Genomic DNA, 17498 nt, shown 5'->3' with positions numbered 1-17498 from the left:
GAACGAGTATAAAAGGAAAGGAAGCGCTGAAATTATAAAAGACATAAATAGGCAAATTTAGCCCCGTGCAGTGAACTTAAATGGGATTACATAAAGCGGATGAGGTAAAGTAATTTTTTTTTTGCGTTTTCCGTGAACGTGTACAATTTTTTTTAGCAGTTATTCCTCTCCCTTTTCGTTTGCGTGAATTCGCAATTGCGTAAGCGATGCCATTGCGCGGTTTCGCATTTAAGCCGTTTCGCCGGCACGGCGGCACGCGGGCACGCGATTTTAATGTGTACAAGCTAGGGAGATATAGCTTGGGCACACATTGTTCGTTCCACAATTTAAATTTTAACAATGTGTAAACGTTTATTTGTTACCTCAGTTTTGTAAATTTACGTGAAGTTTGCAGAGATATGATTTTTTATTTCCCCCTTTTCATGCTTCAGATTTTTTTCTTCCATTTTAAGAAAAATTTGATATGTGCATAAGGCGAACACCGGTGGGCAAACGTGCATTGTGCATTTCGATGAGGAATAAACGTTTCGTATTTTCATTTAACATTACACATATATGTATAAATGTGCGCACGCGCGTATTTGGGGTACATGTGCACATACACATTTGAGATTACCCATTAAGCCAACAATTTTATGGATTCAGTTCGCCACTTTTCTCCATCCACTTTGTTTGATTACACACATATATCAGATAACACTGTGGACTTTTAAAGCGAAAAAGGGAAAACCATTTCATCTGTATGTGATGTGCTTAAAAAAAATTAGCCATGAATAAAAAAAATTAAAAGGCATTTAATGGACACGTGGGCCCTTCAATGTTTAAGTAAAATTCCACAGGGTGAAACAAAAAAAACGCGCATAAGTAGGAAAATAAAAAAAAAAAAAAAAATTGAAAAGTGAAAAAATAAGTAATCTTTAAGGGCGAGAAAGGAGAAGCATTCAATTGTTTATATATGCCTGGTGAAATAATGAAAAGTAGCCCACCATCCAACGCATCAACGGTAATGAGCATTAAAAAAACAAAAAGTGTTCACTTTGTGTTGCATGAACGAGCGGGAAATGTACATATATTTGTGTATAGTGTGTGTGTGAAGGATTGCATATGTGCATGCACATTCGGACGTATCTGCATTTATGTGTAACTCTCCGTTTAGCCAAACGAGTGTGTGTGCATATGGCACTATGCAATTATTCGCGCGCGCGTACAATCACTTAAGGGTGCGTCATTTTTCGAGTCGGCCAATTCATCCGTATGATGCGCAAATTCGTTTTGCCGTTACGTGGAAAAATTTGCTAGACAACATAGGAGTTGGTGCCTCTGCAAAATTTTACGCGGATGTTCCTTTTGAAACAACATATTTAGGTGCGCAGTGAATTATATATATATACATATATGTATGTGTACTTTTTGCACATTTTGCAGAAAAACGATGAATGCTTAAAAAAGGTGTGCGTAATAAATAAAAATAATGCTGTGAAAAGCGAAAAGAAGGAACGAACCAATGAAAAAGTAAAAATTTGCAAGCTAAAAAGCCAGTGTAGTGGTGTCAAAGGTGAAGAAAACGAAACGGGCGAACAGGGAGAAAAGAGTGATATGAAAAAGCAGGGCAAGAAAAGTGACAGCGCAAGCAGTGAATCCGTCAAGGAATCATTCGAAGAAGAATTCGATGGGGAAGATGAGGATGTAGATGGGGAAATAGACATAGACGCGGACTTGGACGTGGATATAGAACCCGATTTAGATGAAGACGAAGAGGATGAAGATGCGGGAGGTGACGACAAAGACGAAGCGTTTGCTGATGCCAGGAAGTATTTTAAAGAAGGACAAAAATGTATTACCCCCCCGAACGGTGATGGCACAAGAGCTTTCTACGAAAGTCTACTGGAAGAAAATCCCAATTCAGTCATTGCTATAAAGTACTGCATAGAACATGGAGTTCTAAGTGGTACGAAACATCACCAGACGATATATAAATATAATGTACTTAAAAAAAATAACGCATTTAGAAATAACTTTGGAGGTTTAAGAGGTGAGTTTATTAAGCTGTTGGAACAGCCTCCTAAATCTGAAGAGGGTTCATGTGATGATTCTGATGAGGAGTTGATAAAAAAGGAAAGTTTAAGCAAATGAAATCATTGACAGGGGGAAAAAAAAGGGACAGTCTGCCTACATATTCAAACACGTTTCTGGTTTCATTTCAACATAGACAACTGGTTGGTTAAATGCAATGCAGGAAGGGTCGCTTTACACTTTGTAAGCAGTTTTAAAAGAAAGTACGAACATTTTTTTTACAAGTTACAATTTCTCAAGCTTTCTTCACTTTATATACGATTTGGTATTTCCACTTTGGCTTTTTTACGATCAAGTTTTTAAGTAATTTCGCACTTTTAAAAGGGGAAAAAAAAAAATCAACATTTTAGTCTCTGTTGCTTCATTTTTCTTCGTACCTGTTTTGCGAGATGCTTTGTTATTTTGTTTATTTCTATAAAAATATAGCCATATTTAACTTCTACACCCATTACACAAATTTATTTTTAAATTTTGTTGTGATGATAATTGCAGAAGCAATTATATATACTATTTTTTACACCTTTGCATTTGGAGCCCCTCTTCTGAATGATTTTTCATCCCATTTTTAAATGATTAAATAAAATATGCTTTTTAAATGGTGTTTTGCGTATATGCAACAAAGAATAACGCTATTTTTAAGATTATTTTTTGTGAAAGCTTTTAAGAAAAGCCACATGTTCATGTAAAAATATGTATGCGTGTAATCTTTCACAAATTTGAGAAGTGACGTGAATAATTTTACTTATATATGGAAACTGATTAATACACGTTTCCTTGTTCCTTTTTTTTTTAAAACATTTTCACGATAGCTAATTTTTTTCCTTGTTTAATTTTTTCGTTTTTTCTACCTACACAACTGCTTTAAAAAATGTAAAAATTTGAAACAATTCTCTGCAAAAGTTATGAAGCATCAAGGGCATATTTTTCATGGCGCCAATTTGCGCAAGGGAGAAAAATCGCACAAAGTGATTTTCAATTTTTTGTTCATGTTATGATATATTTGCGGTTTATTATGAAGAAGTTGGATTATTTTTAGGGGTAATACATAATTCCACACAAATAACCGTAGCGGAAGGCCTTCATTTCAGGAAACTGTTTGATTGGCCACCGCTCTCAACGCAACGGGTGCGATCTTTCAGTTGTGTATTGCTTATATGTGCTCATATGCACACATTTTTACATGTATTTACGCTTTTGCATTTGCGTATGAATTATTTTTCAAGTCGATAAGGGCGAAAGACAATACAGAAAATGAAATTTTCAGGAAAAATGGAAACTTCCCAAATTATGTAGTGTAAAATTAAGAAAATGAAATTTATCTACCAAAAAACCGCAACAGAATGGACAAAAAAAGGAGCATAGTTAAGAAGCCAGAGAGGGGGAGCTTCCTGCTGGATCACAACAGTGAATGCACACCAATAAAAAATGATTATTTAAAATGCTTAAAGGAGCACAATAATGATCACGTTAGTTGCAGAGAATATTCCAAAGAATATTTTATTTGCCGAATGGACAAAAATTTACTGGAAAGGCAAAGTTTAAACGATTTGGGCTTTTCTGAAAATGAAACAAATCATGAGAGCCGCATAAAACACTTCAAGGATGTGTACAGTTACAACGTGTATAATGAAACAATGGAGAGTTTTCCAAAGGGGCGGGCGCTTAAAAGGACTGACACCGCGAGTGGTGCAGTTTTTGTAGAGGAGAAACTTACGCAAGGGAAGCGAGACAATAAAGCGGATATGAAACCAGCAAGAGGAGACGATTTCTTGCTTTTAAATCTTCGTAACGATAAGGAAGGTGAACAAAAAATAAATGGAAAAGTGTTCGAAATTACGCAAGAAAAAAAAATTGCAGTAAAACGGAAGGAGGAAGAAGGTTATTTGGCTGGAAAGGAGTACATAAAAACTTTGGTGGAAAAAAAAAAAAGACACCCCCTTTTTTCGTATAATATATTTAAGAGTAGTAACACATGAAGTGTGTCACTTGGCGCGAACGAATGAAAGTGGGAAGACAGTATAGTTAGCAAAAAATGTAAATAAATAAATAAATTTATGTAGCAAATTTTGCGTCAGCCTAAATTGTTGTGTGCTGCTCTCCCCTTGTGCAAATTGAAAGACCTTTAACTGTTCATTTTATAAGCAATGCGGAAGAAAAGGTAACGCTTACTGGAGCAGAAGTAAACATTGGAGAGTTAAATGACGAAAACGTGGGTGCGAAGTTAATGCTGTGTAGGAACCTGACGCCATTTGTTGTTGCGGAAGTAGCAGAACGGTACTTTCCATAGGGCAACATGCCAATGGAGGGGTGAACAACGAAGCAAATTTTTTCTACTCACATGCGTGTCCATATGCATACAACACATTCGTTTAAATTTGCCTATGTAAGCGCATGTGCATAAACGTGTTTATTCCCTCGACGCTTACAAGCGTTCACATACGTACATACGCATACGCCTCGTTCCAGCGTTTGCGCCTTTCGTTGAGGCTATATTTTTTTGTCATGCTCCTTTTCTACATCGTAACTTTCCGGACTTGATAAGCGGAACCAATACGCATATTTGGCACTTAAAAAGTGTTGAGGTTTATCTCATATACAAACCCTCTACAAATAAAACATAAAAATTGCTACGTATGCCTTGGCATACTTGAGTTGATCGTGTATGAAAAAAAAAAAAAAAAAAAAACCTTTACCTCTCCCTCACGCGTAATAATTACTGAGTAAAAATAAAGCATAAAGCTTCTGTATTTTTTAAAATGAAGAAAATATTGTATCACCGTCGGTATTTTAATTTTTCCGCCTTTTAAGGAGCATTTATCGGTATGTTATATGTGTTAATGTAAAAGGTGGAGAAACAGCTTTTTTGCTTAAGGTTAAGATTTGTGCAGACAGGATGGAATGCAAAAATGGCTAGTTAAAAAAAAAAAAAAAAAAAATTATCACATGTGAATGACTATACAATTCGTTTCTCCCAAATGGACATGTGGTCTTTCGGAAGCTGCCACAGTTTAAGGCAAATTTTAATAACAACGGTCACTGCGTATATAAAGGTTTTTTTCCAGTCATTTTGCTGCTACCTTCATCGGCATATATCGACATTTCCAAGCACAGAAAAATCTGTTCTTTGGGAATTTTTTCTGAAAAATTCCAAGGAAAATGAATTAAGCAAAAAAATGCCATTTTTGGTGAGCATTTAAAAAAAAAAAAAACGGCTTCCAAGTCATGGGTATAAACACTAGTGGACTTTCTCCCAAATTGCCGCAAGTGCGTGAAAAATTTTAACACCACCTTGTCGTTAAATGCCATAGGTCAAACGAAAAATATATATAAAATTAAATTGTAACCAAAATAATTATACATATGCGTTATGTAATGTTCATATCTTTGTGGTCTCATGCTGTTGTTTTGCACAGGACCGAGGAAAAACCTGTATTGTAAAAAAAAAAAAAAATTGGTATAAAAATTTTGAAATTTTAATTTTTTAAAAATTTGTATACATTTTGTTTTTTCTTCTTAACAAAATTGTTATTATTTTATTTTTTTTTTTTTTATCTCCATTTTATTCATAAATTTTTATAAAACTTAAAACCTTCAAACCGTTTACCAATTATACCACCAGTTACACAATCGCTTTATCTTTTCCCCTTAAGCTATCAACACTTTAAACTGAACAAATCCAAATTGCTATTCTTTCAATAATTGTACTTTGGAAGCTTTTTTTTTTTTTTTTTTTATTTCTTTTGCTTATATTTTCCCCCCAATGAATGTCAACAGGATGTACTCGATGCAGAACGACATTATGTATTTACAGTCGAGGAGGAAGGTCACCCAGTATTATGTGCTGTCACTGCTTTCTGATTTCATGAAAACTGTGTTGCTTTTGTTTGATACGTTGGCCTTTTGTTTCACCATCTCCACTGCGTTGCTCATGATGCTTTTTGGCTATTTGGGTGTCATATCAGAAAAGCCCATTGCTCTACATGGAAAGCTGTACATAGGGACCGTTTATTTCGACATTTTGCTGAACTTTTTAATTGCCTTACTTTTTATTTACAATATATTTAGAATGTCCACGTGGAACATGTCGTACGTGGCTAAATTTATTGTAAACCGTAATTTTTTTTATTCCATTATGACCATGATTATTGGCTTTTGTCTCCTTTCCATTGTGTTTAATATATATGCCTTATACTACACGCGAAGGTTTAAAACGTTGGTAAGGGCCATAGAAAACGAAACAAAAAATGCAAGAGCAAATGCTAGGGCACATTCAAAGTCCAATTTAAGGTCATCTACCAAAGGGAGCAAAAGTGCACGAGGAAATGCGAACGTGAGGGCAAACGTGCAAGGAAATACGGGTGCAGCGGAGAGAGCGCACACACGAGGCAATGTCTACTTGCACGGGAATGTGTTCCCCCCAGGGAGTGTGCCCACAGCAGGGAGTGTGCCCACAGCAGGGAGCGTACCCACGGCAGGAGGTGCATTCCCATCAGGGATTTCCCCCACAGAAGGAAACGCGCTCGCACCAGAAAATGCGCAGTCGAACGGAAATGGGAACAAAAGCGGAAAGGCACAAGCTCTTTCGAACACACGCAGAAATGGAAAGGAAGAACCAGCACCAAGCGGGGAAAAAATAAGCATTACGGTTGATGAGAACACTGGATCAGATGGCAAACCTTTGGAGGACCCATTCGCATTGGAAAAGCCGTCTTTTAATGTTGCCAAGATGGTATTCCCCCTGGATGCTGAGACCAAAATAAACGACATGCTAGAGGACAATGAAAAGGCAAAACTAAACATGAAAAAAAAAAATGCACTTGGATTAGACAAGGAGCAGCAAAGCCATGAATCGAGGAGGAAGAAATTTGTGCATGATGATATTGCCCCAATGAAAATAGAAATTATCAAAGAAGAAGTAAAAGAGGAGCTGCCACCTGTGCGCAAGGAGGAAAAGGAATTGCCCCAAGTTAACCCTTCTGAGAAGGAAGTGCACCCAGGGAAAAATGCTGAGAAAGAATTACCTCAAATGAGTAATGGTGAGAAAAACTTCTCGTAAAAATGAGGGGAAAAATTGTACTTGTGTAATAAATTACTGTATATTATGGAAGGGATGAAGAACCTTAACACAAATAGGCTGGATCGTTTCATTAGGGACGCATTTGCACAGGTTTAGCTTTACGTTTAATAAACCTTTAATGAGTCCCCCAAATTAGAATTCCCCCCAGAATGAATTGCCAAAAATGAGAATATTCATATAATTCTATGAACACCTAATTACCCAAACCTTGACACAGTAGCGTTTTTCGCATAAAATTTTGAACCTAATGGAAGCATTCCTTTTATGCTTTTTTTATGTTTTATATTTTTTGCGGGATACCTAAGTACATGGCTTCATGTGAAGCGATCCTTACATGTTTTGCTTGCTATTCGCATAGTACCCGTTAGTAGTATGATACGACAATTCCTAGGAATTAATTTTTTTTTTTTTTTTATTATCATTATTGTAGAGTATGTAATGTGTAAGTGTTTGTGATATTATAAGTAGTACTATTCGAATGTCACGTTTTGCAAAAAATGTGGCGTTAGCGTGTACGCATAAATATCTGCCCCCTCCCGTGTAATGTTAAGGGAAGAGGAGATGCTTCCCCTTCAAATTACACGCCCATCGCTTCAAATGAGCATTTGTATTGTTAAATGTGTCATAGAATTATTTGCTATGTATAATACCTATCGAGTGAAATTATGCACGTCATATATAAAAGAAAAAACACCGAATCCAGCAAGTGCATTTTTACGCGGGACGTTTTTACTTTTATATATGATGTGCATAATAAGCATTAACTATAACTAAACTGGAACGTAAGCACAGATGCACCTATATAGGTGCTATTAAAAGGTACGATTGATTGTATAGTAAATCCGAAATGCTGTCTCTCATGTCTTCAGCGGGGCCAAACTTTCAAGATACGCAGAAAACGACATGCAAATGTAAAAAGAAAGCAAAATACACCATCACACGGGGCGAAAAAAAGGGGTAGCATAGTCCCGCGTAAGACACAGCGGAATCTGTACTACGATTTGTGTTTTTTCGTGTGCAAGGCACTTTTATAGCTTTGTGTTTTTTTTTTTTTTTTCGCCCCCTCTTTTTTTTTGCCAGTTCTTGGCTATTTTCGCGGGATTTTATGGGGCCATTTATGTTTTCTCATTTTTGCGCGTGATTTCTTTTCACGAATTTCTCTTACAAAATATTTTCTTTCCCTTAATTTTTTTTCCTTTTTCTTTCCTTTTTTCACTTTAAAACAAAAGAAAAAATAACGTTATTTTTTTTGTTACAAAACTTTAAAACATTTTTTCTCACATTAAAAATTGTTTTTGTTTCAATTTTAATGATATTAAAAAATATTTCTCATAGTGTCATATTAAAAAAGTATATTTTATACGACATTATTGATAATCGTTCTCTTCTCCCAATTTTAAAAGATTAACACAGTTAAAACGGTGGCGTTTCCAAAATACGAACTGTATTATTGTTAAACTGCTACCATTTTTATCTATCTCTTTTTACATTTTTTTTGTTTCTTTTTATGCTTTTTTTTTTTTCTTTTTTTTTTGTTTTCTTTTTCTTTTGTTTTTTGTTTTATTTTTTTGTCTTGTTTTTTGTTTTGTTTTTCGTTTTATTTTTTCTACATTTACGTTTTTTTTTTCTTTTTTTTTTTTTCATTTTTCTTTGTTTTTTTTTTTTTTTTCTCTTGTTTTTTCTTTTGGTCGTTTTTCTGACTTTTTCTATTACAATCCGTAGAATGCTTTCCTTATTATTACCATCAATTAGCAACACGGACGAGAAACAAAGCGCATATATGAATTATGGATATAAATTTGAAACCGTTTTAGACACATTGACGTCTAATAGTGAAATACACTTAATAAGGTCATTAGAAACTGGAGAAGCCTTTATTTCAAAAGTATATGACATTTATGGAGCCAGTGAAAGTGACTTAAATAGATACATGAATGAATTGCATATAATGCAGAAGTTGGAAAATTGTGAAAATATAGTCCAGGTTGTAGACTTTATTAAGCAGAATGATTCCCTCTCACTTATAACTGAATTTTGTAGTCAAGGTGACTTATATGCTGATATTTTAAAAAGAAAAATGAACAATGAAATGTACACTGAGAGTGAAATTTTTAACATTTTTAATCAAATATTGAATGGATTAAATTCAATTCATAGTAATGGAATAACCCATGGTGATTTAAAAAGTACAAATATTTTTATTAAGGATGATACGATTAAAATAGGAGATTTTGGAATATCACAAAAAGGGTCAAATGATAATTTAGGGACTTTAAACTTTTTAAGTTATGAATCTATTTTATTAAAAAAAACAAATAAATTGAGTGATTTATTTCAAGTTGGATGTATTTTATACGAATTAGCCACTTTGTCATCTCCCTTTTCTGCCAACACCATGAGCGATATGATTTCCTTCTTTGAAGATAAAAATTATAAAAACTATATTGTTAAGGACATTTCAAATATTTACTCAGATAAGCTAGTCAACATCATTTCAAAGCTCTTATCTTTGAACACTTTAGAGCGATTGGAAGCGATCACCAACTATAATCTTAGTAGAACAGAAAGTTTAAATTTAGAAGTTTCAAATAATGCTCAATATGTTATTGCGTAAGGGGAAAAATTGCGCAAAGGTGCACCCGCACGTTGGGAGTGTAGGAGATATGTGCTATTTGGGGAAGAAAAATGAGATGTTACGCGAGCCACCATCCAAAAAAAGTACGTTTGAAGAATCGTACAAACGGTTTAATGAAGAGTATTGCAATTGTGCCAATTTGCACACCAATCAGAAACGATTAAGTGTATTATCCCCCCAGTGTAGCACACTACCTGCACTTATGACCCTAAGGAGAATTTACAAATCTCACACATTTTTATACCACATTTTAAAGCCATGAAAAGGAAGTACAACATGCAACTCAACTTTTGAACAAATGAAAATTTTTAATTAACATATCAGAAGCCTAATAAGATAGCTAAAAATTGGATGGACATACGACTGGACGTCTTGCAATTCTAATTCTTCATGATTAACAGAAGTGAAACGGCGAAAAAAGAGGACTAAACAGACTGGACAAAATGAGCTAACCAGACAGATAAAACTGAACAAAGAAGTAGTCATACTGAAAAATGAAATATACAGTTAACATACCATAATTAAGAATCCAAAAGGACATGAAGTGAAAATGGAGAACACACAAGCATACGCAAGATTAGAGATTAAAAAAAAAGTGATACCAAAAAAAGATGATTAAAATGGAACTGAAATGAATTAAGCAAACAAGCTTCGCTTAAACATACAGATGTGAAAATACGCAAAAGAATGAAAACTAAAATGTAACAAAAAAATGATGAAAAACAAAAAAAAGAAAAAAACAAGAAGAAAAAAAAAAAATAAAAGAAAAGAAAAAAACAATCGAAAAAAAAAAAAAAAAAAAAAAATAGAAAAAATAAAACAAAAAAAAACAAAATATAAAAAAACAAAACATAGAAGTGCGCACGAGTACTTTCCATTGTTTCAAATAAATGTTGAAGTTAACATTTGTTTGACAATCGAAGTCGCCGTCACTTCTGAAGCAGTATGTATTCTGGAAAGGGAGAATAACCCCCCTTTTCTTTATTAATTATATAATAACGATAAAATGAATGCGCATTCATATTTATATAATAATAAGCATAAATATCTTTCCATGGTATGTGTAAATGTACACACATACATTTTATTTTTTTCCACAACTTCAAATGGGAAAATACTTAAAAATTGAATGAAAGTTTTTCCTTTTACAACTTAAAAAAAAAATAAAATAAGTTAAAAAATTAAAAAAAATTAAGAAAAAATTTCTGCATTAAATTAAAACAGTTAACAACTGTCAAGAATAGTTTAACGCAAAATTGATCTTTCAATTGGGGAAAAACTGCCTCTGCTAGGTTGTAAAAACAAATGAGAAAAGGGGACGCATTTTTCACGCATTACTTGGTTTAAACGAGTAATCAGAAGAAATGCATCACTACGTTTTTTTATCAAAAAAAAAAAGTAGAAAGGTAAGCATAAATGCGTAAGCATAGAAACGTTTAGACATGCCCACTACATTAATAAGTAAAAGAACTGCATAAAGGGGGATTTAGAAACGATTCAAAATTGATAAAAACGTTTACACAAAGTACACCTTTTTTACTACAAATTATGTTTTGCTTTTCCTATCCAGACAGCAGACATGAATCGTGAAAATTCGTTCCTTTTCGAATTTTTCAAATGCGTTATAGACGCGGTCGATCTTTAAGGGTCCAAAAGGGTGCTCTGCCAAATTGGATCTTGTAAAAGGGGATAGCGATAGCGAATCAACCCTGCTGCTTATGCGCGCATGTGTGCATGTACGTATGCACCCTTTGCCTTTCGAGGGGTTGAACCATGGGGCTGCGTTTGGGCAAATTTCCCAACCCAGGGAAGGGCACAACTTTGGGAAAAACAAAACAAAGGGGTTCTCCCCCCAAAATGCCCTCATTCGTTCTCTTTCCCTTTTCATTAGTTTACACTTTTATTTTTCGAACTGGAGAGATCCTTTTGTTTCTCGATTAGCAAATTTTCCATTTTCAATTTGATATCTTTTTCCTTTTTTCTTTTAATTCTTTTCATTTGTTTCTCAATGGAAGTTACATATTCGTTAATATATTCCTCCTTCAAGAGTTCTAAATTTTTTAGTATACTATTAAACCCTTCATTCGTTTTGGAAGAAATGCCTACAGTTTTTATGCCCTCGTAAAATTCATTAATCATGAGTGCGCACGATCTACTAAAGCTAGCCATGTAGCTCTCATCATGTATAACATCATCATTGAAACTGTCATAATCTTTCATCCACTCGATGCATTTGTCATGTTTAATAATATCAACTTTGTTGAAGCAAGCCAGAAAGGGCAGTCTAGCTTTGTACAAAACACTACACGCATAAAGCATATTGGACATAAAGGTGATGGGCCTTTCACATCTAACAGTGTCAATAATGTAATTAATGACCACAGGGAAGCTAACTGATAGGGTTTCTAAAATGATATTGCCACTTGCTGACCAGTTAAATACTTCAATTTGCCCCGGTGTGTCCACAATGATGTAGTGTAATTTATTTTTCCTCTTTTCCAATATTTCAATAACTTTGTCAAATCTTGTGGCAAATAAATTTAAACAAGTCATGATTGCGCCATTTGGCCCTAGTTTATACTCTTTCATTATCTCGTGATATTTTATGCTATCTCGTATATCTATGTTTACTGGATATTGCACGTACTTAACAGCTGGGTCCAAGTTCATTGTGTATACTTTTTTTTTTTTTTCTACTTTTAGATAGTTATATAATGACCCGACGTAGGTCGTCTTCCCACTTCCGGCCATGCCGATTACGATTATAACGGTTGGCAAGTCTTTGTAGTATTCTTTCAGATTGGTCTCTTTGTCGGTATGACTAGTTTCGCAATCGTTTTTCTTATTCACGCTTGTCCCCTTCCTATTCGGTTCACTCAATGGGGAGTTTTCCCTTTTCAGATTTGCCTCATCAGCTTTGGGTTGACTCATTTGGCTTTCCTTTTCCGCCGAAAGTTCGGATTCTTTTTCATTTTGCGGCAAACTGTCTCTCTTTTTTTCTCCTTTGCTTACACTTTGCGTTACGTCCTGTTCGCTAATTTGGCTGGTGAGGTCAACATTTATACACTCCCTTTTGTCAAATTTCATTTCACGACTGTCACTTTTTTGATTTTCCGTTTCGGCGTGCTTATAATTTTCTTTTATTAAAATGTTATCACTTGCTTCATTTTCGCTTTGTTTATCTTTTAACATATCTTCATACTTTGCGTTGTTTATTTTGTAATTTTCAATTTTAAATAGGTTTTTTCCCCCACTTTCTGCGTCGCCTGTTTCCTCATTTTTTGCTTCGCCTGTTTCCTCATTTTTTGCTTCGCCTGTTTCCTCATTTTTTGCTTCGCCTGTTTCCTCATTTTTTGCTTCGCCTTTTTCTTCCATTTTTTGGCAACACGCGCTTTTCGACTATAACGTGTTTAAATTTGGCATACAATTTTGAAGTTTACGCGAAAGATAAAAACAGTCGCTTGTTTTCCATTAAGCGAATTGATCAAATATTTGCATATTGCTATATGCTCGCATTTTTAAGCGTTGTTGTGTTGTACCAGCATATTATGCATATATGTGGTATGCATTTTTTAATCATGAAGAAAGCTACGACGAAGGTGAGAACATTTTGTTGTGCTCCTTTGCCTTATTAAAAAAGCGCTTATTCCATTTAACAGGAAAAAAAAAGTAATTAAAAAATTGGTCATTTTTTTGTGGATTAATTCGGCTTAACATTTCATGAATTTGAATGGGTATTTCATTTTTCACATTAAAACGGCGCAATTTTTTTTTTTTTTCGCGTTGTTTCTTTGGGGAAGAAAAAGTCACCGTGGGAAATTAAAGCAGCAGGCCTTTTGTGATATTTAGCAAAGCAAAATAAAATGCCATTTGCGTATTTTTAATTGAATAAGGATCTTTTTTCACACAGATAAAAATGCGTTTTGCGCTGAGGAGATTTTACATACGAAGTGTACAAAAAAAAAAAAAAAAATGTTGCAACATATTTTACCGCACTCCATTTTTAGCCTTTTTGAAAAAAGAGGAAGGGTCACACGCGATTGTTGGAAGTACATAGTTTGCACATTGCTTGGCTACAAATTATATGCGTGAAAAAAATGGGTAACTCGTTGATCCATTTTATTTTTTGGGGGGAAACTGTTACATGTTTTGCCTGAAACTTTGCTTCATTTGTGGTCTCTTAAAAAAAAGTAACATTACACCTTTTTGATAAATTTGACGGTTATAAAATGTGCGAATAGTCTATGTGGCATATGGGGAAAATTGAAATAAATGAATTAACCTGGAAAAGGCTCATTATTTTACTTAAAATAAGGTGATATATACAGCCTGTATGGTGAAATGGAAAGATGGCGACGCGTGAAAAACAAAATTATTCTACTCCTGTGGAAGGTCCCATTTCGGCATTGTGCAAGTTTGCGTATGTTATGAAATGCTATTTTCAAATGATGAACGATGTTGCAATAGACCTTCGAAGGTTTGCTTGTGTACATGTATCTATACGCACATGAATGTATGAAAGCATTCCACACGGAATAATAAACAAAGCGGATTTATCTTTTCCGTTTTGTTTATTTAAGAGATTTCTTTTTGCTCTTTAAATCTAGCTGCTTTGACTGGGCGTAAATACTTGAGTAATGCCTTCTTTCAGGAAAGTATTTATTTCCTTTTTGTTAGCAAAATGGGGCTATTCGCAAGATAATGTAAATTTGTTTATACAATTGTACGTTCAGCATCATGTATCAGGGCTGTTCTCTTATAGCTTTTATGCCTTTTACCTGAATCGTTACATAAATGTAAGGCATATGTGTTAACGTTTAAATTTTTCCTCTTTTTTTTTTTACGCCTTCAAATTTATTATTTTCGAGTAGGGACGATCCGTTCGAATATGCTGCACATGTAGCAATCAATCAGTTGTATGAAAAAAGGGGGAAAAGGCCCCATAAAAAAATTTATGATGAGGGAAAAAAAAAATAAACGCAATTTTTTTTACGCATGAATATGTCGAAAAATGTTCGTTATTTTATTTGAGAATTTACTTCAGAACGCATGCAAAAATGGTTGCATTATATTTCGTATAATTATGCTTGTTCGATAGTCTGCGACTTGGTTCAGAACACAAAAGGTTTAACGTCTATATGATTAAATAGAACAAATAAATTTTCCCCAATTTAACCGTCATTAAATCGTAAATTATGTTTGCGCTTGCATTTACAGTTTTATGTTTTTTCTACATAAAAAATAAACATACAGTTTTATGTTTTACAGGACAGGAAAATTAAATGCTTAAACCAAAAGTATTACGAGGGAATTAAAAATTCTGAATGCGTGTTAAGCATTATATAAGAGATACAATACTGTGGTGAAAGGAAAAAAAAAAAAATAAAAAAAAATGCATAACCATATGTATGGCAATAAAGAAAAATATACATACCATAACAATTTTTGTGACTTTTTATATAATTTAACCACCCAGCAAAAATGAAAATGACTACGTTGTGGAATATAGCTATATTCGCAGCTTTACTTAGCAAAGTGGTGCATATTTTTTTGGTCGAATTTGCACGTACAAAGGAAAGAGGGAAATTTTCGGGTTCCATATTATGGACATTTTTTAAAACTAGAGAAGAAGTATATAAAAGAAAAATCCTTACCGAACGAGAAGGTAAAAGGAAAGTGCAAAGGTGTCAAAAATGTATCTGTATGTATGTATGCGTATATGTAGTGAAAAAAGCTCGGAAACACATGAATAATTGCACCTTCTTAGCGATGTAAATGTTGTAATGTTCATCATTTTATTTGTTTTTCTAACCTTGCAGAGGATAATAATGATGAATTTTTAATGCAGTTTATAACAGATAACAATGTGAGTTTTTCGGACAATTTTATGTCATTAATCGATACAAAAATGCTCGAGGATATAGATGTGAAAGAAAAGGAAATAACTGAATCTATACCTATAAAAGAAGACACGGAAGAAGAAAAAAAGAAAAAAAGAAGAAGGTGGTATAGAGAATGTTGCAAGAATATAGGTAAACAATGCAATTACCACAGCAGAATGAGCAGAAATGCGACGACAAATGAAAAAACAGAAGCTACTACTGTAGAAGAAGGTGGAAAAAAAAAAGAAGAAGTAGAAGAAACAACCAAAAAGAAAAGAAAAAGGAGAACCCAAATTATAACAGCTCCCAAATATGGTAAAAGCAAACGTAAGTATAGATGGAAAAGGCCAAGTGATTCAGAAGAAAATAACGCAATCAAAGAAGAACCAGTTCTTGTTCCAAGAGTACCGAATCGTAAATACGGAAATATATTTATAACTAAATTTGAAAAGGAAATGGCAAAGCAGAAATATAGCAAACTTTTGGAAATATATGCATATAAAAACAGAACTTCTAATGATTCAGAAATCATTAAACTTGAAGATCCTGGGGTTAGTAGCACAACTTCAGATAAGGAAGAATTGGGTAAAAACAAACCATCAATAGAGCCTAGTGTTCAATGTGAAACAAACGAATTTAACTGTTACGATAGCGATATTTTAATTAAGGTAAGATCTGAAGGAAATATAGACGATGAGGATTATCAAGGAAATATGGACGATGAGGATTATCAAGGAAACAATGATGAAGAGGATTCTCAAGGAAACAGGGATGAGGAGGATTCTGAAAGAAACAACGATGAGGAGGATTCTCAAGGAAATAATGGTGAGGATGATTCTCAAGAAAATACAGACGAAGTAGATTCAGATAGCTCAGAAAATTCATCAGATTCTTCTCATGATTTATGGAAAGAGTCTGAAAGCGAAGAGAACACAGATTCAGACACAGATTCAGACACAGAAACATCTTCCGAAACATTGGAGCAAGAAGAAGCGGATAATTTAAATTTTGATTAGGTTAAATATACTCAGAAGAACATATTAGCTTTCTAATTCAGGGGGGTTTAGCTTAAAAAGGTGAATAAACGCAGTAATCCGTGTCTTTTTTTATTCCCAAAACCAAATAATAATGGAAAAAGAAAAAGTGGGTAGGAGTCAGGATGGCCGTTTTGTTTTAGTGAAAAAAATAGAAAACAAATTAATCAACATGGTATCAAGAAAAGAAATAATGTATCTTTTAAATAGCTTCTGTTTACGTATTTGCATAAAAGATTCTTAGGATATGGGAAAAGGGTGGCCCTATGCAAGAATTCCTGAGTGTAACTTGTCAAGGGAGCTTCAAAAAAGTATGTTATAAAGAGTGGGGAAATCAAATAATCGAAAAATTATTATAAAAATGGGAAGACATCTCCTGTTATCGTAATAAATATTGAAAGAAGTAACACATTACAAAAAAATAAATATCGTATGTGTAAATAGGAACATGAGCATCATTTAATAGTGCCTTTACAAGGGGCATTTTAGCCCAATAAATGGAACTTATTTTTGAAAACGTGTGTATTTTTCGGAATTTTTTTTCATTTTCACAGTTAATAGGTGTTTCCAGAATTAATTACAACTATTTGAAGCAATTCGAGGAAATTGTGGCTTCATGGTTGTATTAGCCAATGTATCCACTTGTGAGAAATGTGCGGAGAACCGCATAGAAAACTGTACAGGAGAGTACACGAAGAATAGTCTTTATCATAATTTTGCAGAATAGTACTTCTCACATTTGTGTAGAACTTTGTGTGTTTTTTGTAAATTAAAACGGAGAATTATAAATTTATTGC

The 17498-nt window shown here is 33.9% G+C and overlaps 6 protein-coding genes across 6 annotated transcripts, besides 29 other annotated features; 5 read left to right on the top strand and 1 right to left on the bottom strand.

Annotated features, from left to right (window-relative positions):
- Window positions 1-335: 335 nt before the first annotated feature.
- Window positions 336-355: a microsatellite.
- A 570-nt stretch (window positions 356-925) lies between these two features.
- Window positions 926-958: a microsatellite.
- A 251-nt stretch (window positions 959-1209) lies between these two features.
- Window positions 1210-1241: a microsatellite.
- Window positions 1242-1307: 66 nt separating this feature from the next.
- Window positions 1308-1353: a microsatellite.
- Window positions 1354-1395: 42 nt separating this feature from the next.
- PVX_084120 (hypothetical protein, conserved) lies at window positions 1396-2133 on the top strand (the record flags this gene model as incomplete). Its single annotated transcript, XM_001616444.1, has 1 exon — window positions 1396-2133. The coding sequence occupies one exon, from the start codon at window positions 1396-1398 to the stop codon at window positions 2131-2133; it is 738 nt and encodes a 245-aa protein (XP_001616494.1).
- Window positions 2134-2196: 63 nt separating this feature from the next.
- Window positions 2197-2229: a microsatellite.
- A 921-nt stretch (window positions 2230-3150) lies between these two features.
- On the top strand, window positions 3151-4049 carry PVX_084115 (hypothetical protein, conserved; the record flags this gene model as incomplete). The annotated part of the gene is made up of 1 exon (XM_001616443.1): window positions 3151-4049. Exon 1 carries the CDS (start codon window positions 3414-3416, stop codon window positions 4047-4049), a length of 636 nt encoding a protein of 211 aa, XP_001616493.1. The 5' UTR covers window positions 3151-3413.
- Window positions 3243-3262: a microsatellite.
- A 156-nt stretch (window positions 4050-4205) lies between the features above and the next one.
- Window positions 4206-4334: a microsatellite.
- A 509-nt stretch (window positions 4335-4843) lies between these two features.
- Window positions 4844-4864: a microsatellite.
- Window positions 4865-4931: 67 nt separating this feature from the next.
- Window positions 4932-5080: a microsatellite.
- A 14-nt stretch (window positions 5081-5094) lies between these two features.
- Window positions 5095-5114: a microsatellite.
- Window positions 5115-5137: a microsatellite.
- A 366-nt stretch (window positions 5138-5503) lies between these two features.
- Window positions 5504-5533: a microsatellite.
- A 300-nt stretch (window positions 5534-5833) lies between these two features.
- PVX_084110 (hypothetical protein, conserved) lies at window positions 5834-7129 on the top strand (the record flags this gene model as incomplete). Its single annotated transcript, XM_001616442.1, has 1 exon — window positions 5834-7129. One exon carries the CDS (start codon window positions 5834-5836, stop codon window positions 7127-7129), a length of 1296 nt encoding a protein of 431 aa, XP_001616492.1.
- Window positions 5893-5920: a microsatellite.
- A 216-nt stretch (window positions 7130-7345) lies between the features above and the next one.
- Window positions 7346-7370: a microsatellite.
- Window positions 7371-7690: 320 nt separating this feature from the next.
- Window positions 7691-7744: a microsatellite.
- Window positions 7745-7803: 59 nt separating this feature from the next.
- Window positions 7804-7836: a microsatellite.
- Window positions 7837-8873: 1037 nt separating this feature from the next.
- On the top strand, window positions 8874-9861 carry PVX_084105 (serine/threonine-protein kinase Nek1, putative; the record flags this gene model as incomplete). The annotated part of the gene is made up of 1 exon (XM_001616441.1): window positions 8874-9861. The coding sequence occupies one exon, from the start codon at window positions 8874-8876 to the stop codon at window positions 9762-9764; it is 891 nt and encodes a 296-aa protein (XP_001616491.1). The 3' UTR covers window positions 9765-9861.
- Window positions 9115-9150: a microsatellite.
- Window positions 9822-9843: a microsatellite.
- A 407-nt stretch (window positions 9862-10268) lies between the features above and the next one.
- Window positions 10269-10296: a microsatellite.
- A 412-nt stretch (window positions 10297-10708) lies between these two features.
- Window positions 10709-10741: a microsatellite.
- A 186-nt stretch (window positions 10742-10927) lies between these two features.
- On the bottom strand, window positions 10928-13460 carry PVX_084100 (XPA binding protein 1, putative). The gene is made up of 2 exons (XM_001616440.1): window positions 13148-13460; window positions 10928-13099 (listed from the first exon to the last, which is right to left on the bottom strand). Exons 1-2 carry the CDS (start codon window positions 13158-13160, stop codon window positions 11673-11675), a joined length of 1440 nt encoding a protein of 479 aa, XP_001616490.1. The 5' UTR covers window positions 13161-13460; the 3' UTR covers window positions 10928-11672.
- Window positions 11603-11635: a microsatellite.
- Window positions 12184-12230: a microsatellite.
- A 1115-nt stretch (window positions 13461-14575) lies between the features above and the next one.
- Window positions 14576-14596: a microsatellite.
- A 597-nt stretch (window positions 14597-15193) lies between these two features.
- PVX_084095 (hypothetical protein) lies at window positions 15194-16683 on the top strand (the record flags this gene model as incomplete). The annotated part of the gene is made up of 2 exons (XM_001616439.1): window positions 15194-15450; window positions 15605-16683. Exons 1-2 carry the CDS (start codon window positions 15267-15269, stop codon window positions 16681-16683), a joined length of 1263 nt encoding a protein of 420 aa, XP_001616489.1. The 5' UTR covers window positions 15194-15266.
- Window positions 15475-15497: a microsatellite.
- Window positions 16365-16473: a microsatellite.
- Window positions 16429-16461: a microsatellite.
- Window positions 16537-16568: a microsatellite.
- A 120-nt stretch (window positions 16684-16803) lies between the features above and the next one.
- Window positions 16804-16906: a microsatellite.
- Window positions 16907-17153: 247 nt separating this feature from the next.
- Window positions 17154-17184: a microsatellite.
- Window positions 17185-17498: the final 314 nt, after the last annotated feature.

The sequence above is a fragment of the Plasmodium vivax genome, chromosome 13 (genome assembly GCF_000002415.2).
Source record: "Plasmodium vivax chromosome 13, whole genome shotgun sequence".
Taxonomy (NCBI): domain Eukaryota; phylum Apicomplexa; class Aconoidasida; order Haemosporida; family Plasmodiidae; genus Plasmodium; species Plasmodium vivax.
The sequence above is the reverse complement of the archived record's forward strand: the minus strand, read 5'-3'. Positions and strand labels throughout refer to the sequence as shown.